General features: G+C 36.1%; 1 protein-coding gene across 3 annotated transcripts in view; it reads right to left on the minus strand.

The window, feature by feature from the left end:
• Positions 1 to 15,547, minus strand: part of REV3L (REV3 like, DNA directed polymerase zeta catalytic subunit) — a 190,605-nt gene that overhangs the window by 38,191 nt on the left and 136,867 nt on the right. For all 3 annotated transcript variants that reach the window (XM_059083580.2, XM_067011663.1, XM_067011664.1), the window contains 3 exons: positions 14,408 to 14,523; positions 11,614 to 11,732; positions 4,646 to 4,764 (listed from right to left, as the gene is read on the minus strand). In XM_059083580.2, the coding sequence (XP_058939563.1) occupies positions 4,646 to 4,764; positions 11,614 to 11,732; positions 14,408 to 14,523 (354 nt within the window). The remainder of the gene's footprint in view (positions 1 to 4,645; positions 4,765 to 11,613; positions 11,733 to 14,407; positions 14,524 to 15,547) is intronic.

Consider the following 15,547-nt stretch of genomic DNA (forward strand, 5'->3'; position numbering starts at 1 on the left):
GTCACAAAATCATCATACGGTATGATTCCACTTATATGCAATGTACACAACAGGAAAATCTATGGAGACAAAGTAGATTAGTGGTTGCCTAAGGTGTGAACTGGGTTCGGGGGCAGTGTGGTGAAGAAGGGAGGATTGGAGGGTAATGGCTAAGAGATGCAGGGTTTCTTTTTGGGATAATGGAAATACTCTAAAATATATTGATAATGGTCACAAAATTCTGTGAATACAATAAAAACCACTGAATTGTACACTTTATTTTTTTAAAAAATAATTCCTTTACTGTCATCTTTTATAAATATTTATTTTCTTTATGTTTTTGGCTGCGTTGGGTTTCCTTCACGGTGCGTGGGCTCTGTAGTTTGTGGCACGTGGGCTGTCTCATTGAGGCACATGAGCTCAGTAGTTGTAGTGCACAGGATTAGTTGCCCTGCGGCTTGTGGGAGCTTAGTTCCCCAACCAGGTATCAAACCCACGCCCCCCTGCAGTGGACGCGTGGAGTCCTAACCACTGGACTGCCAGGGAATTCCTGTGATGAACATCTTTACAGCTAAGTCTATGTACAGATCCTTAAATATTTCCTTAAGATAAATTCCTAGATTTGGTCTTTTTAATATGAAATGACACATTGCTTTTCAGATAATTTTAACAATTTATATTCATACTAGTAATGATAAAGTGTTTCCTTGCATCTTTGTCAACACTAGGGACTGCAATTTTAAAAGTTAGCTTGGGGCTTCCCTGGTTGAGAGTCCGCCTGCCGATGCAGGGGACGCGGGTTTGTGCCCTGGTCCGGGAGGATCCCACATGCTGCGGAGCGGCTGAGCCCGTGAGCCATGGCCACTGAGCTTGCGCGTCCGGAGCCTGTGCTTCGCAACAGGAGAGGCCACAACAGTGAGAGGCCCACGTACCACAAAAATAAAGCTTGATAAGCAAAAAATTGTATCACATTTTAATATGTATTTTTTTAGATCATTCATGTGATCCTTCAATAATACATATAGCCAAATAAATGTAAAGCTAAGATAATGCATTATGTGTGGATTCAATCAGTTCTTTTAAATATGTTAAGTCCAGTTCTCGATTTCACTTGGCAAAAACATACATATCCTAGATAATACCTAATTAGAGGTAGCAAAATATACATTTAGAGCATTCTAGGATATATAAACAAACCATCAAATGTAGTTTTCAATGTTAAGTTTAATATCAAGTTTCATTTTATTTATTGGTATATAACTTCTCCTAAGCTTCTATCTACTTCTATAAGGCTTTGATCATAAGCTCAGTGCTTTCTGTGATTTCACTTCACTTCCTTGAGATTCCTTAAAAGAGACTGGAGAATAAGTTGACATGCTCAGAAAGCAGTTTCCCCAAATATATCAAATTGTTTTTAAGGCTAGACTTTCCTATCCTCACCATCATATGGCCTTACAATTCAATAAGCAGATCTTCATTCATTTCAAACATCAGATACATTAATTTTAGGACTATGTTCTTTATACAGCTATTTTCTAAGCTTATTACTATCCATTTTACCTTTAACCCAAGGAACAGTAGAGGTGGGAACTTTCAGTTCTGATTACAGTAGAGTAACTGGTACTAGACTAGCCCTCCTGGATAGAAGAGTCAAGGTAATTGTTTTTGGGCAATGAACAATAGGTAATGTAGGGCCATGCTCCTTGAGAGAAGGGAAACTCATGAGGTGAGCCCCAGCCTGCATGGAGATAATTTTCTAAACACGGTGCAGTGCGCTAGTCTGAGCAGAGCTGGCTATACTGCTAAGCTGAGGAGGCAGGGATCAGAGTTCAGGAAGCTGCCGCTGGGGTCTGTGGGACAGGGCACCTGTGCAAGGGGCAGGGCTTAGCATTTAGAAGTAAGGTGGGGCTTCCCCGTGAGTAACTGGCCCAGGGCTATGCTGAAAATGAGCAGGAGGAAACCACATGAGGCTTACTAGAGAGTAGCTGCTGTGGGCTTGAGTTTGGAACAGAACTTGTTAGATAGTGTTGCAGCTGGGGGTCTAGCCATGCCAGAGTGGAGAGACTTCATTACCCCCTTATTAACAACCTGGGCATCCAGCTGAGAGCTCAGAAAAACCACGCCTTAGGAGTAAGGCAGAGTAAAGCCAACTGTAGACAAACCTAAAACCAAGCACTAACAATATGAACGGGATAGAATCTGGAGATTGAGTCCTGTCAAGTTGGAGGGGCTTAGGAAACAGTTTGGGCTTTTCAGAAATCCACCTTAACAAAGCACAAAAACCAGGTCTGCACAAGTTCAAGGTAATCAGCCAATAACTGAATTGCCTACTAGGCAAAAATAAACATGCTTCAGAGGAAGATAAAATCCAGAATCTGTACAACAGAATATGAGCAATATCCATTACATAATCATGCAAAGAAACAAAAAAATATGACCCACAGTTAAGAAAAAAAGCAGTCAATAGAAACTAATACAGAGATGGCCAGGTGTTGGATTTAGTAACTATTATAGATATGTTCAAAAATCTAAAGAAAAGATATTCAAGAAGTTAAAAGAAAAATGTAATCTTAATGAGTTAACTGACAGGGAAATCCACCAAATATGGAAACTATCAAAAGAAAGAACCAAATGAGAATTCTGGAACTAAAAATAACTGAAATACAAAATTTATTGGTTATTCTTTTTTTTTTTTTTTTTTGGCTGCAATGTGGGGCATGCAGGATCTTAGTTCCCTGACCAGGGATCAAACCTGTGCCCCCTGCAGAGGAAGCACAGAGTCTTAACCAATGAACAGCCAGGGAAGTCCCTACTGATTGTTCTTAACAGCAGGTTGGTGATGACAGAAGAAAGTTAGTAAAACTTAAAGATAGGTCGTTAGAAAAAAGACTGAAGAAAAATGTCCAGAACCTCAAGGGTCTGTGGGACACTGTCAAATAGAATAATATACATAGTGATTACTGAGACCATCAGTAAGTTGAGGTTATTAAAAAAATCAGGTGAACTAAATTTCATAGGTAACAAACCCTTAGAAGAACAGATAGGACATATAACCTATTTCATCTTTGGCAGAGAACAGGAGGGAGATGCAATGGCCATAAAAGCAGGTAAGAATGAAATTGTTAACATGTTAATAAATTCTTAAAGGTCATGTATGGGCTAGCATGACAATTTAGAATCACTGGAAACCGTAGACACCAGGGAAATCTTTTCCCACAAGCCTCCACCAAGTACTCACGAGAAAGACTGGGGGCAGGGCAGTGCACACAGGAATAAAACACTGCAACTTCCTCCAGCCCTTCTCTTATATGAAGCAAAGCCTTGAGCTGCTGTGGGACCAGCAGGAAATTCTCCAATCCTTAGGGTTTATGCAAAGATCCATTATCTTTGGGAAGAGAAGAGGTGAAAAAGATGTTTACGGCTGGGAGGGGTAGTAGTAAAAGCTGCACTCGAGGGAAGGCAGGAAACCTCCCCTGTTCCAACCACAGGCCTTGTACCAAGTAACAAACAGTAGTTGTCTACCACTGGGAAAGGGGCAGGAAACTTTCCCATCATAGATTCCAGGCAAAGAAACACCACTGCTGGGGAAGGAGTAGAAGCATAAGCCATGTTCCTCTGTGGAAGGGTCAAGAAACCTGCTTGGGCCAGGACCTGGCAGTGATACAAAGCAGAGGTATATCACCACTGTGGGAAGAGCAGGAATACTGAGAAAGCCTCATCTTCGAGGCCTGGGAGAGCAGGAACTCTCAAAGACTAACTCTGGACCAGGAAAAGTGAGTTAATTCCCCTGCCTCCACTATAAGCCTTATACAGAAATACAACAGCAGCAGCCATCCAATCATTAAGCCTGACTTTGCCCCCCCCCAAAAAAAATTTGCATACACTGGAAAAAGGAGAATGATTGTTGATTTCTCATCAGAAATGAAGGCCAGAAGAAAAGGGAATACAGTCTTTAAAGCAGTGAAAGAAAAATAATTCTCAACCCCAGAATTAGTGAAAATATCATTCAAAAATAAGGGTGAGATAAAGAAAGACTTTTCAGATAAATAAAGGCTGAGAGAATTTCTTGCCAGCAATCTTCCCCTAGAAGAACTACAAAGAAAACAATTTAGCACTTTCTTCAATGAAAATGTATGTTCACACAAAGCCCTGCATACAGTTTAATTCCTAATAGCTTCAAACCAGAAACAACTCAACTGTCCATCAACAGGTGACTGGATAAATTGTAGTATACTCATACAACTGAATATTATTTAGTAATAAAAATAGGAACAAACTCTGGTTCATGCAACAACATGGTTGCATCTCAAAAAACATGCTGAGTTTCTTGAAAGAAGACAGGCACAAAGTGGTAGACTGTAAATAATTCTAATAATACAAAGTTCTAAAACTGACAAAACTAATTTATAGTAATAGAAATTCAATTCATACTTACCTGGGTGGTTAAGGAATAGGTAGATTAACTACAAAGCTATATAAGGGAATTTTCTGGGTGTCAGAAATGTTCTTTATCTTGATTGGGGTAGTGATTACAGTGTGTATACATTTTTCAAAGTCACTGCACAATATACTTTAAATGTGTGCATTTTATTATATATAAATTATACTCCAGCAATACTGGTTTTTTAAAAGAGATATTATCCTCTTCAGAGTTATCAAACATTACCTGTATAGATCTGTCTTGTTATCAAACCAATCTGATAAGACTCGAAAAGTAAAGAGGGGAAAACGCTGATGAAGAACATGAAAGCTCACATTTTCAAAGGTGTAGTTAGTTAGAGCCACCTAGGGAAAGAAAAGAAAAACTCCATTATAATAATGCTCATACTTACATGCAAATTGGGTTCTAAACAATCCTAAATATTATTTCTAACTTTTCATAGTAGATATGAAAGCTACTTGTAAAAATGATTCGTGTTACAACTGAATCATAATTAATTTAATACTATGTATATATAGCCTACTGGACAGAAATGTTTGTAATAAATTAATATTTAATTAGAAAAATAATCAGACCTGAAGAGATTCAACTTGGTCATATAATACTTACTTTAGAGATCCCAGTTCTTATCACTTCTGTTTATACTCTATGCCAATACAAATACTGACAAACAGAAGCATTGTCAAGCAAGTTAGTTTTTTGTTCTTTCCATACTTACTTTTTGATCCTGGATGACATGCTGATTAACAGGCTCCCACAGATTCGAGGATGAGTTATCTAGTTAAAGACAGGCATTCATCCTGCTCCCAAGAATTACATCAGTACTAAGACCCAATATATGGACATTATAGAGTCAATTTCATTCCGAGAGCAAAAGATTAAAAAGAAATGACAGAAATGTTTCCCATCTTCAAAATATGTAGGTGAAAGCTGTGTTACTGGGAGAAGAATACTGAAAAAGGGTCCAAATTCATAAAACATACCTCTAGCTAGATGATCTCTCAGAAATACCTACAAGACACAAGCAATCTAAACAATGGCAGGTATTTCAGTGTAAAATGGAAATTAAGAAACCAGCAGTCACCATTCCTAGGTCAGCTCGAGGTTCTGAGGAATAGTTCAAACGGCACTTCACATTTGTATATTACAATTTTAAAATATATTCTTTTCCACTTCTACAATCCAGCCAAGTACAAAACAGGGATTGAATGTTAAGCTCATCTCAGTGCAGTGACCCCCCCAAAACTGGTCTTCTTTATCTACAATTTCTATCAATCTCCAGAACGACAGCATCAGAATGTGGCATACTTCAGAGTATGTGTATGTACTTACACTTAGACACACACACACACACACACACACACACACACACACACACACACACACACACACACACACACACACACACACACACACACACACACACGGACTTTTAAACTTTGGAATGAGCCTATCTATTCTAAAGTCACCAGTATAAAGCAGGTACTAACCCATTATGGGGGTAAATGGAAGTAAATTACCACTTCTTTTACAAAAATCAGTATTGCCCTGGAGTACTCCTCTCAAAAATAAATAACTCATTTTATTATAAAATTGCCATATTTGAATGATTCTTCTACATGCTAGTGAATATTTTAATTGTTTAAATTTTTTTCCTATTTAGTTTCATAGAAAATGGAACCAAATATCTGATCTCAGTAGTTACATGATTACCTAATAAAGAGTATAGCACTTTAGACCAAACCTAAACTTCTGCTAGAGTATATATCATCATTAAAACAATCAAAAATTCTCTACAGAAAAGATCACCATGTTGTCCTGCAGCTCTCTCATTATGGGAAAACTTGAAGTTTGCCATGTAAGTTGACCTATAAGGATTAACTAGGGGATTCTGTGATCGCAAACTAAACTTAAATTTTAGAAATTGGTCCCCAATATCTGAGGCAGATGGCAGATCTATGTTCTGAGTTGATTTTATTTCAAATAGAACTATGTCATAAATTGGATTAAGACTAAAATATTATAACCTTATAGCACCCACTCTACTTTGGGTTTTCTTAGTGTCACAGAAGCATAAAAATGATCACCTATAATCCCAGCTGTGAGTAAAATTAAAGGAAGGAAACATGAACTCTAAAATTAAGATGATCTACCTTTAGAATGTTCCAATCTTCAGAGTGATTTACTCCGTAAGTTGACAATGAATCTAAAACTATGAATTAGGAGTTTGTTACCTGTTTTAGAAGGCAATCTGAGTAAGTTAAACATTGGAAAAATGTACTATGTAGATCAAAGTCAGAATTGATAGAGGAAGAAAGTGTTATAGTCCTTGGCCATTTATTTTACTGATAAAGGAACCAGCGGACAGAGGTATGGTTACACTTTTCTATTCACAGAGTCAGTGTGCAGTACCCAATGGTTAGTCACTTCAGAAACAAATTATTCAGAATGGGGAGAGGCAATCAGAGAATTAGTGCAAGGGAACTGAGAAAAAGGAAAGTGGAAGGAGACCATAAGGAAGCACCTGTGCCCTATTATCCTCTATCACCTTATTCCCGCAGTTGTTCATTTCCCCAGAGTCTTCAATTAAAAATTTTGGTTGACATAAACTTTCTATAGAAAAATACACAAATTTAAAGTGAACAACTCATGAATTTTTATGTATACATCCATCTAACCACCATGCATATGAAGAAATTTTTAGGACACTGGAAGGCTCCCTTGTGTCCTTTCCCACTCAATACTCACCAAAGTTATAGATTAGTCTTGCCTATTTTTAAACTTCATATAAATGGAAACATTTAATATGTACTATTATTTATCTGGTTTCTTTTGGTCAACATTGTGTTTGAGATTCATCTATTGTTCAACGTGGCAGTATTTCATTCTTTTTCATTGCCGTGTGGTATTTTTTGTTTCAGCTGCTTACTCTGCACCCTAATACACACCAATTATTGGTGACAAGTCTGTCTCCTTTTCTAGAGTGTTCTTTGACAGCAAGAACATCTCTGTACTTCCTTCCCACTCCCTCCTCACTCTGCACCAAGACTCAACAGTCTTTCCCTCTAAATGTATATATCATTTATGTCTCATTTGGCTCTTACATGCCTATGGGGTCAGTGATAGATGCCCTATCAAGGCCATATAATATATATGGGATATGTGTGTATATACATACATACACAGACACATACTCATTTTAAACATGCTCTCTGTTCTCAGAGAGCTTATTTTATATATTTTATTTTACACATGTTTTACCCTATATATACTGAAAATAAAATATAAAATAAGACAGAGAGCATGCCCACAATCCTGATTCTTAACCCCATACTAGCTATGAGGCTTTTAGGCAAGTCACTTCTGTGAATGTCAGTTTTCTCATCTTGAATAATACCTCACTACTTTCTTGTCTTACTTATCCTGCAAGTTTGTGAGTATCAGAAGTCAAAAATTACAGACAGATACTGTAATAGGGAACATGAGAACCAGATTCCAATGTTCCAAACTGAGATGCAGGCCTACGTGCTTGTGTGGAAGCATCTGACCTTCCTAGTGACTCTGTTGGGAGTGTTCTTCACTATCTTATCTGACAACTCCTTCATAGCACCTGATTCCTCTGTCTGCTCCTCAAAATGTTTGCATTCACAAAATTGTGCTTGGTTCAATCCTGATCGCTCTCTCCATTCGCTTCTTGGTGAGCTCATCCACACTCTCATGTGACTTCCAAGGCTGTACCTCTAATCCAGACTCTACCCCATATTTGAGACTTTCCTATTGAAATGTCTGTTGAGTATCTTTCACCTGGATATCTGACTGATACCTCATGCTCTATATCCTTAATCTTCATTTTCCCACCTAAACATGATCTTAAATCATCTATGCCAGAACCCTGATAATCATTCTTGACACCTCCTCCTCTTCATCTTTTTGTACATCCAATTCTTGTGGATTTACTCTCTAAATTGTTTTGTGAATCGCTATATCACTGTCAACTTTCATTTGAGCTACTACAATAATGTTCTTACTGGTTTCCTACCTCTGGTCTTGCCCCCTTCCACACTGCTACCAGAAGACAAGTCTCAGGTAATTCACATCAGTGCCTCCATATCACCTTAGCCACTCGGACTATCATACTCCAAGACCTGTGATTACCGGTAATTGTACCCTCTCCATAATCTCATGTAACCCATCCTCCGACCGCCGTCTCCTTCCGGGTTACTCCCCCTGGTGCCCTGACCTCTTTGCTCCTAACCTAGCTCAAATTTCACAGTCAGTCATTATAATCCCAACCTTGCACTAACATTCAGTTCTCTGCCCCCTCTTGCTTCCTTTTAATTAAATTTTAGTAAAGCCATGAACCCTTTGCTTGTGAGCTGTACTCAAATATAACCCTCTGTTACTCTGCACTTATATCTGTGAATTTGAACACAGTTGGCAGGTATCTTTTTAATTTGCTGATGCAAATCTCAAATGGGCTGTCAATGCCTAGCTTCTATATTTTCTTACTTAATCACTCTCAAATTCTCCTAAATAACTCTTCTCTCCTCAAACCCAAAGAGCCCCTCCCCAGCTGAGAACAGTGGTTCCTATTTCACTGAGAAAACTGAAGCAACCAGGACAGAACTTCTCATCCTCATGTCTACCCACCTAACAACATCTGCACCCAGATAATCTGCCTGCTAAAATCAAGGAACCAGCTATACCCTTAATCTTAATTTGATCTAAACCGAGGCCCAAATCTGTGCATTAGAGATGGCATTCCATAATATTTGTTGAATTGAATCAGATCTATTTCCAACCTAGTTTGCAAATTCTTGTAAGGCCTGGATTAAGTTGATATCTAGAAGGCCTCTAAATATAATCCTCTGGGGAAGAGTTATTTATTCTTTCATTCAAGCAGTTAAGTATATCATAAGCACTATTTCAGAGGCACTTTGTTTGTTACTGAGGATTCAAAGTCTGGAGGGAACAGCAGTAATTCTATGTTAAGCAGGAGAGTGAAAACTAGTATATTAAAAAACAAATTAAAAAAATTTAAAAATCCAAAGTAGCATTAAAAAAAAGATATCCATTCAACTGTAAATTGTATCTGGGGGGTGCAACTGTTGTGGAGATGTTGGATTTCACTTTCATTTTACATACTCTTCTGCATTTTTTATAGTGAATATAAATTATTTTTAATAAGGAACATTAAAAACAAACTATAAATATTTAAGAAAACCAAAGAGCTAGAAACAGCTAAGTGTCATGAGGGAGATACAGATAAATAAAGATTAAAAAGGAGCTTCTGGAACTGTTTAAATCCAGAAAAAATAGTTTGAGGGCCTCTAATATGAAGAAACTCTTAGGGCCAAAGTCGTAACCCTTAAAATCCTATAACAAACTAGAGATACAAGACAGTACTTCCCACAAGTTCATTCAGGATTTCACGGAAATTTCCAAATTGCCAGGAGTACTTAGGGTTAGGAAAAAAGTGATCATCTAATTTGGCACATCTAGGAAGTGGGGGTGGTGGTGGTGTAAATTACCCGACTCATAACTTTTTCACAGTTGTTCAGCAGAGATACAAATAAAGATCAGAGATGGTATACATGTAGCCTAGAATTAAAGAGAGCCTTTGACCCTGAATTTTCAGTAAGGACTAAAGAAAGCCCTAAACTCTGAAAAAATATTTACTCTCTAATTTGTGATCTTTTAAGCTAACAGTTGATAATTGCTATAGTTGCTCTTTGGATCTTCAGGAATGAAAAGACCCCTAAAACTAAGTAAGACTCAATAATTTAATTTTGTGTTTATATACTTAATTTATGTGTTCATTCAGGCAATATCAGAGACTGAAGTTTGAAATACATAATGGAATATACAAACCAAATACATCACAATCTCTGTTACCTTCCATATCCTATGCCGTGTCACTAGGAATTACAGTGGACCCTTGAACAACACAGGGGTTAGGGCACCAACCCCCATGCAGTTGAAAATCTGAGTATAACTTTACAGTTAGCTCTTTGTATCTGCAAATCTGCACTGCAGATTCAACCAACCTGTGGATTATGTAGTACTATAGTATGTGTTTAATGGAGAAAAAAAAAATCCACCAATAAGTGGATCTGCGTACTTCAAACCCATGTTGTTTGAGGGTCAACTGTATTTTAGAAGTCACTGGAGGATTCTTGTGCTGACAATATTTTAAGAGAAAACAACAGGATAAAAATTATCCTTAAGCAGATATATGTATGGTACATTTTCAAATTAGATAAAATGTGAGCATAACTTTAAGTCCATGGTACAGAAAGAAAATAAAAATAAAAATGGGAATACCTAAATTTTATATAAAGAGCATATTTTCTTATCTGGAAGAATTACTCCGTGATTGGTCCCCAAAAGAATTGCAGAGGGCATGCTTGGAAACTCAAATTTTTATATAAATCTAGAAGAGCCAGAAAAGATCAAAGCGGATAATGAGTGTAAAATAGAAAGAGAAAGTATTTTCAAAAGCAAGTAGTTGAAGAATAGAGTTCTCTCTTAAATTTAAACATTTTATCTGATATTACAAGTCCAAAATCTGAGAACAGAGCAATTTATTGTAGGTATTTTTTTCTTACATTTTTGGTGACAGAATTATTTCTCTGAGTGATTGCATATTAATAAGATAGTTTCATACTTCCAAAAATCCTTACCTGGGCCCCCAAAGACTCAACTAGATGCTGCTATTAACTATTTCCAAGTAATGTGTTTCCAATTGACCCAGGTTTTAAATATCCTTAGTTCAAAAAGTTTTCCTATATCTAGACTAAATTTTTATTACTGTAATAAATCAAAAAGGTCAAGCTGAGTTTATCTGGCCTTGAGTGTAAAAATGATTGAAGAGCAAAAAATGATGAAACTATACAACATTCCATACATACAAGATAATATTTTATGATAGCTGTAGACTTTTATAGCCACTGCTATTTGTGCTTAGACACAAACAGGGGGGAAAAATCATCAATAACAAAGTTAAATACTTCTATAGCTTTGCATTTTAGAAAGTAGTATTTATTTTTGAAACTCAATACTTAAGTATAATAAAATAATTCACAAATAAGCATAAGCTATATAGGAAGCTATACTAATCTATAATGATTAAAATCACTATATATTGATCTAATCTCTTATTTCCAAAGCAAATTTCAGATAAAGTACCTTACCTCATTTCTCATGATTCTCCAAAGATTTAGTGTAATTCGGCCAACAATATTTATCTCACTCATTGTATCCGACCCATAGTCATCTCTTTCGGCTGCAAATCTATTCTCAACTTTGTCATCTATAGAAATGAATATAGGTTGCATCAGGACACAAAGAAACCAAATTTCCAAGCAAACCATGCAAAAGAAAATGAGAATAATAAAAATTCAAGATGAAGATTAAAGATTAAATGTAATTCACAGTTTATTTTTTATTAGACTTAAGAGAAAAATCATTATTTTGATTAATAAAACAGTTTTTCTTTCCTCTTTAAGTTATAAAAGAATTCTGTGAAATAAATGTATTTGAAAACTGTATAAATTTTTCAACAATAAAAACACATATATACACACATTTTAAAAAATAAATGCTTTTCTCTTTAAATAGGATAATTACTGGTGCTGTTTGTTTTTAAAATAAATTTATTTATTTTATTTATTTTTGGCTGCGTTGGGTCTTCGTTGCTGCACATGGTCTTTCTCTAGTTGTGGTGAATGGGGGCTACTCTTTGTTGTGGTACGCCGGGCTTCTCATTGTGGTGGCTTCTCTTGCTGTGGAGCACGGGCTCTAGGCACGTGGGCTCAGTAGTTGTGGCTCGCGGGCTCTAGAGTGCAGGCTCAGTAGTTGTGGTGCACGGGTTTAGCTGCTCCACAGCATGTGGGATCTTCCCGGACCAGGGCTCGAACCCGTGTCCCCTGCATTGGCAGGAGAATTCTTAACCACGGCGCCACCAGGGAAGCCCTGGTGCTATTTTTATGAATACCTAACACCACATCATTTCTTTGGTGTTTGGATGAAAAATATTTATTATTAAACTGGTCATTTCTTGGGGGAAAAAATGGTAGAATTTTTAACCTAAACAATTCTCTGAAAATTTGTTGATATTAATTAATGATTTTCATATTCAGGGTGAAATTCTATTAACTACGTATGGAGAACTAGATGAAGAGTTCCTCTTACAGTGAACAGAGTTCTGAGTCTAGTTTCTAAGTGATGATTTTATCTAGAATTAGAAATTAAAATTTGTTTCTCCTATATAACACTGGGTATACATGAATGTTGTTGATAGAGGCTCTAGAATAATAAATATATTTACCATATTTGAATGTCTATTATGTTCTAAGAACTTTACTAACATTATTTTATTTTAATACAGCCACTTTATTATGTTAGTATAATTTTTATTTTGCACTATAGTACATTCTACTCAGAAATGTTTTATCTTGTCCCAGGCCATACAGTAACAAAACCAGTATTCTAAACCTAGGTTACCTGATTCCAAAGACCATGTACACAAACCTACTGCTCTTCTTTATTTTAAAAACATAACGTTTAAAAGATTTTTTTCAAGTGTACACCATAGTGATTCATTATTTTTGCAGATTATATTCCATTATAGGTTATTACAAGATAATGGATATAATTCCCTGTGCTATACTGTATGAAACTAACACAATATTGTAAATCAATTTTTTAAAAAGTTTAAAAAAGTGTTGTATTTTTCCGTTCATTTTTTCATTTAACAAACATAATGTTTACTATGTTCTCAGGCACTGTTCTAAGTATTTTATTATAGCCCTATGCGGTAAGTTCTATTACATCCCTATTTTACAGATGAACAAATTGAGGTATCAATAAGTTAAGAAACCTATCCTGTTGGATGTCTGAATCCTGCTGGCCAGGATTTGAACACAGGTGGTTTTTGTCCAGAATGTGTGCTCTTTACCATTGGTGCTCTTTACTATGCCTCCCCCTAAGCATGCCCTTTCTACTGCACCATTACTGCCTCATAAAAATGGTTTCAGCAGTGTTCTAAAAGGACAGGAGCTTTCATTCATTATTCTGAAGTCATATACCTTACTCATTACAATTAATTAATTAATAAGTGCACTGAACACCCATGCTACCTATTCTGAATGTTCAGAAACCTATCCCCAATGAAATGTTGAAAAAATTGAGATATATCACTATTCCTATCACTCAAGGGACAGAGAAGCTACAAACAATTAATGCAATGAAAAACTAAAAGCAGCTCTGCCTTTTTTTCTAAACTTTTGCAAAGCTCAAAATATTTACTGTCCTTCAATCTTCTAGCTTCAACTTTTCCCTTTACATTTACCAACACTTTAGATATTTTATTGACTTCATAACCCCTTTCAGGAGGTATCTTGATTGGTTTTACTAACTTTGTATTTGATCTTTACACCTCCCAAATTATATGCTACTTTGTCCTAGTCCAACTTGGGGGGAGGGGCCTTTAAAACAAAGTTATTTAAAAATTCAGTAACTATAAACAAAACATAATTTTAAAAATGCTTTAAAAACTAATTTTGATATGAATATTATTACTGCCCCTCTCTTCAATTAGAATCACACTTTTGGGGAACAGCCTTCAAAATTCATGTAATTTTTTAGCCTGACACCCAAATAATAAAACAGTTAGTGTTCCTCTACCATCTCCTCCTTCCTCACCAAATGGATAAAACATAGAACCAAACAAGTAAAATAAAATTATGGTATATCAAGTCAAAAAAATGTTATGTGCTTCATAATGATTATAAAGATGATCTCATAATGTAGAAAAATATTTAAAATGCTGGATAAAAATGGGATATATGTATGATTAAAGTTTATAATGGAGTTATAGAACTTACACAATTTAGTATTAAAAATCAGGCTAAAACAATAATCTTGTCTTTATTTATTTGTAATTTGCCCTGTAGTTAACAATAAAACATTAATACTGCTTCCTACCTGGCACCCTAGAGATCATCTGGCATAAGTCAACACTCAGTGCAGCAGCCCTCTGTAAGAGGTAACCCCAGGAATGCATCTGAATCTCATATCCTAGCAGAATATCAGGATCATACCTAAAGAAGGAATGAAAATATTAAACAAGGACCACACATTTGAACCTTTAACCAGAAGAACTACTTCTTCATGATATAAATTAAAAATCTACATTTTATAATGTTTCTCAGGTGGAAAAGGGTGATATAGTGGTACCTACAGAATTTCTATAGAGGAAGGGGTGGGATGGTTAGAGTTCTTAGTTCAAAGTTACTTTTGTAAAAGCAAAAGTAGTTTTTACTTAGATTATGTATTTACTTGATATGACTTGGCAAAGAGGCTGCTAAAAATTGGGGTGGGAGGCAGGCATTAGCAGTAAAGTGTATGAGTGAGGGTATAATTGAGATATAATGTGAGTAGGGGCGGGGTGAAGTATGAGGGCACGAGTGGATACTGTATTTTGAAAATGATCCCCCAGGTCATTTTGTTGTCACTTCTCTACCCCTCCCCTCTACCCTCTACTGTCCTTAAACAGTTGTAATGCGGAGAAAGAAAAATGAAAATTTCTTCCTTTTCCCTCTTAGTAAAGACTTGGTCCTCACATAAAGTAAGGCCTCCGTAATGATAAGTTTGTCCTCTAAACTTAAGAGGAAGGTGACTCAGTTTAATGGAATTAAATATTAATAGGGATGAGATTAATGTGGGGAAGCTAAACATCAGAAACTAGGTGAAAAATATGCTCACTGTGGTCACACAGTTGCACTGGTAGAACTGAACTGACAATCTGCATCCACCTTAGAAGGAGCTGCTTTGTACTTCTTCTGAGGACTTCCACAGTGACCACCATAAAAAATGTTTGATTATAGTACAAAGGAAAATAAGCATGAAGATTTACTTCAATGGGAAAATTGTGTGGGCAAAAGAAGAACTGATTACAGTCTTAGGTGGAGAACAAAAACTTTTGAGAATGAAAACTACTGTAATGCTATCAAATTAGAAGTTCCAAATTACTCTGATTATTATACCATTATTCATAAAAGCCAAAAAAGCAGAGTGAAAGATCACAAAAATTTATAAAGTTGGGTTTTACATAACCGCTTATAA

The sequence above is a fragment of the Kogia breviceps genome, chromosome 13 (genome assembly GCF_026419965.1).
Source record: "Kogia breviceps isolate mKogBre1 chromosome 13, mKogBre1 haplotype 1, whole genome shotgun sequence".
Lineage (NCBI taxonomy): Eukaryota > Metazoa > Chordata > Mammalia > Artiodactyla > Physeteridae > Kogia > Kogia breviceps.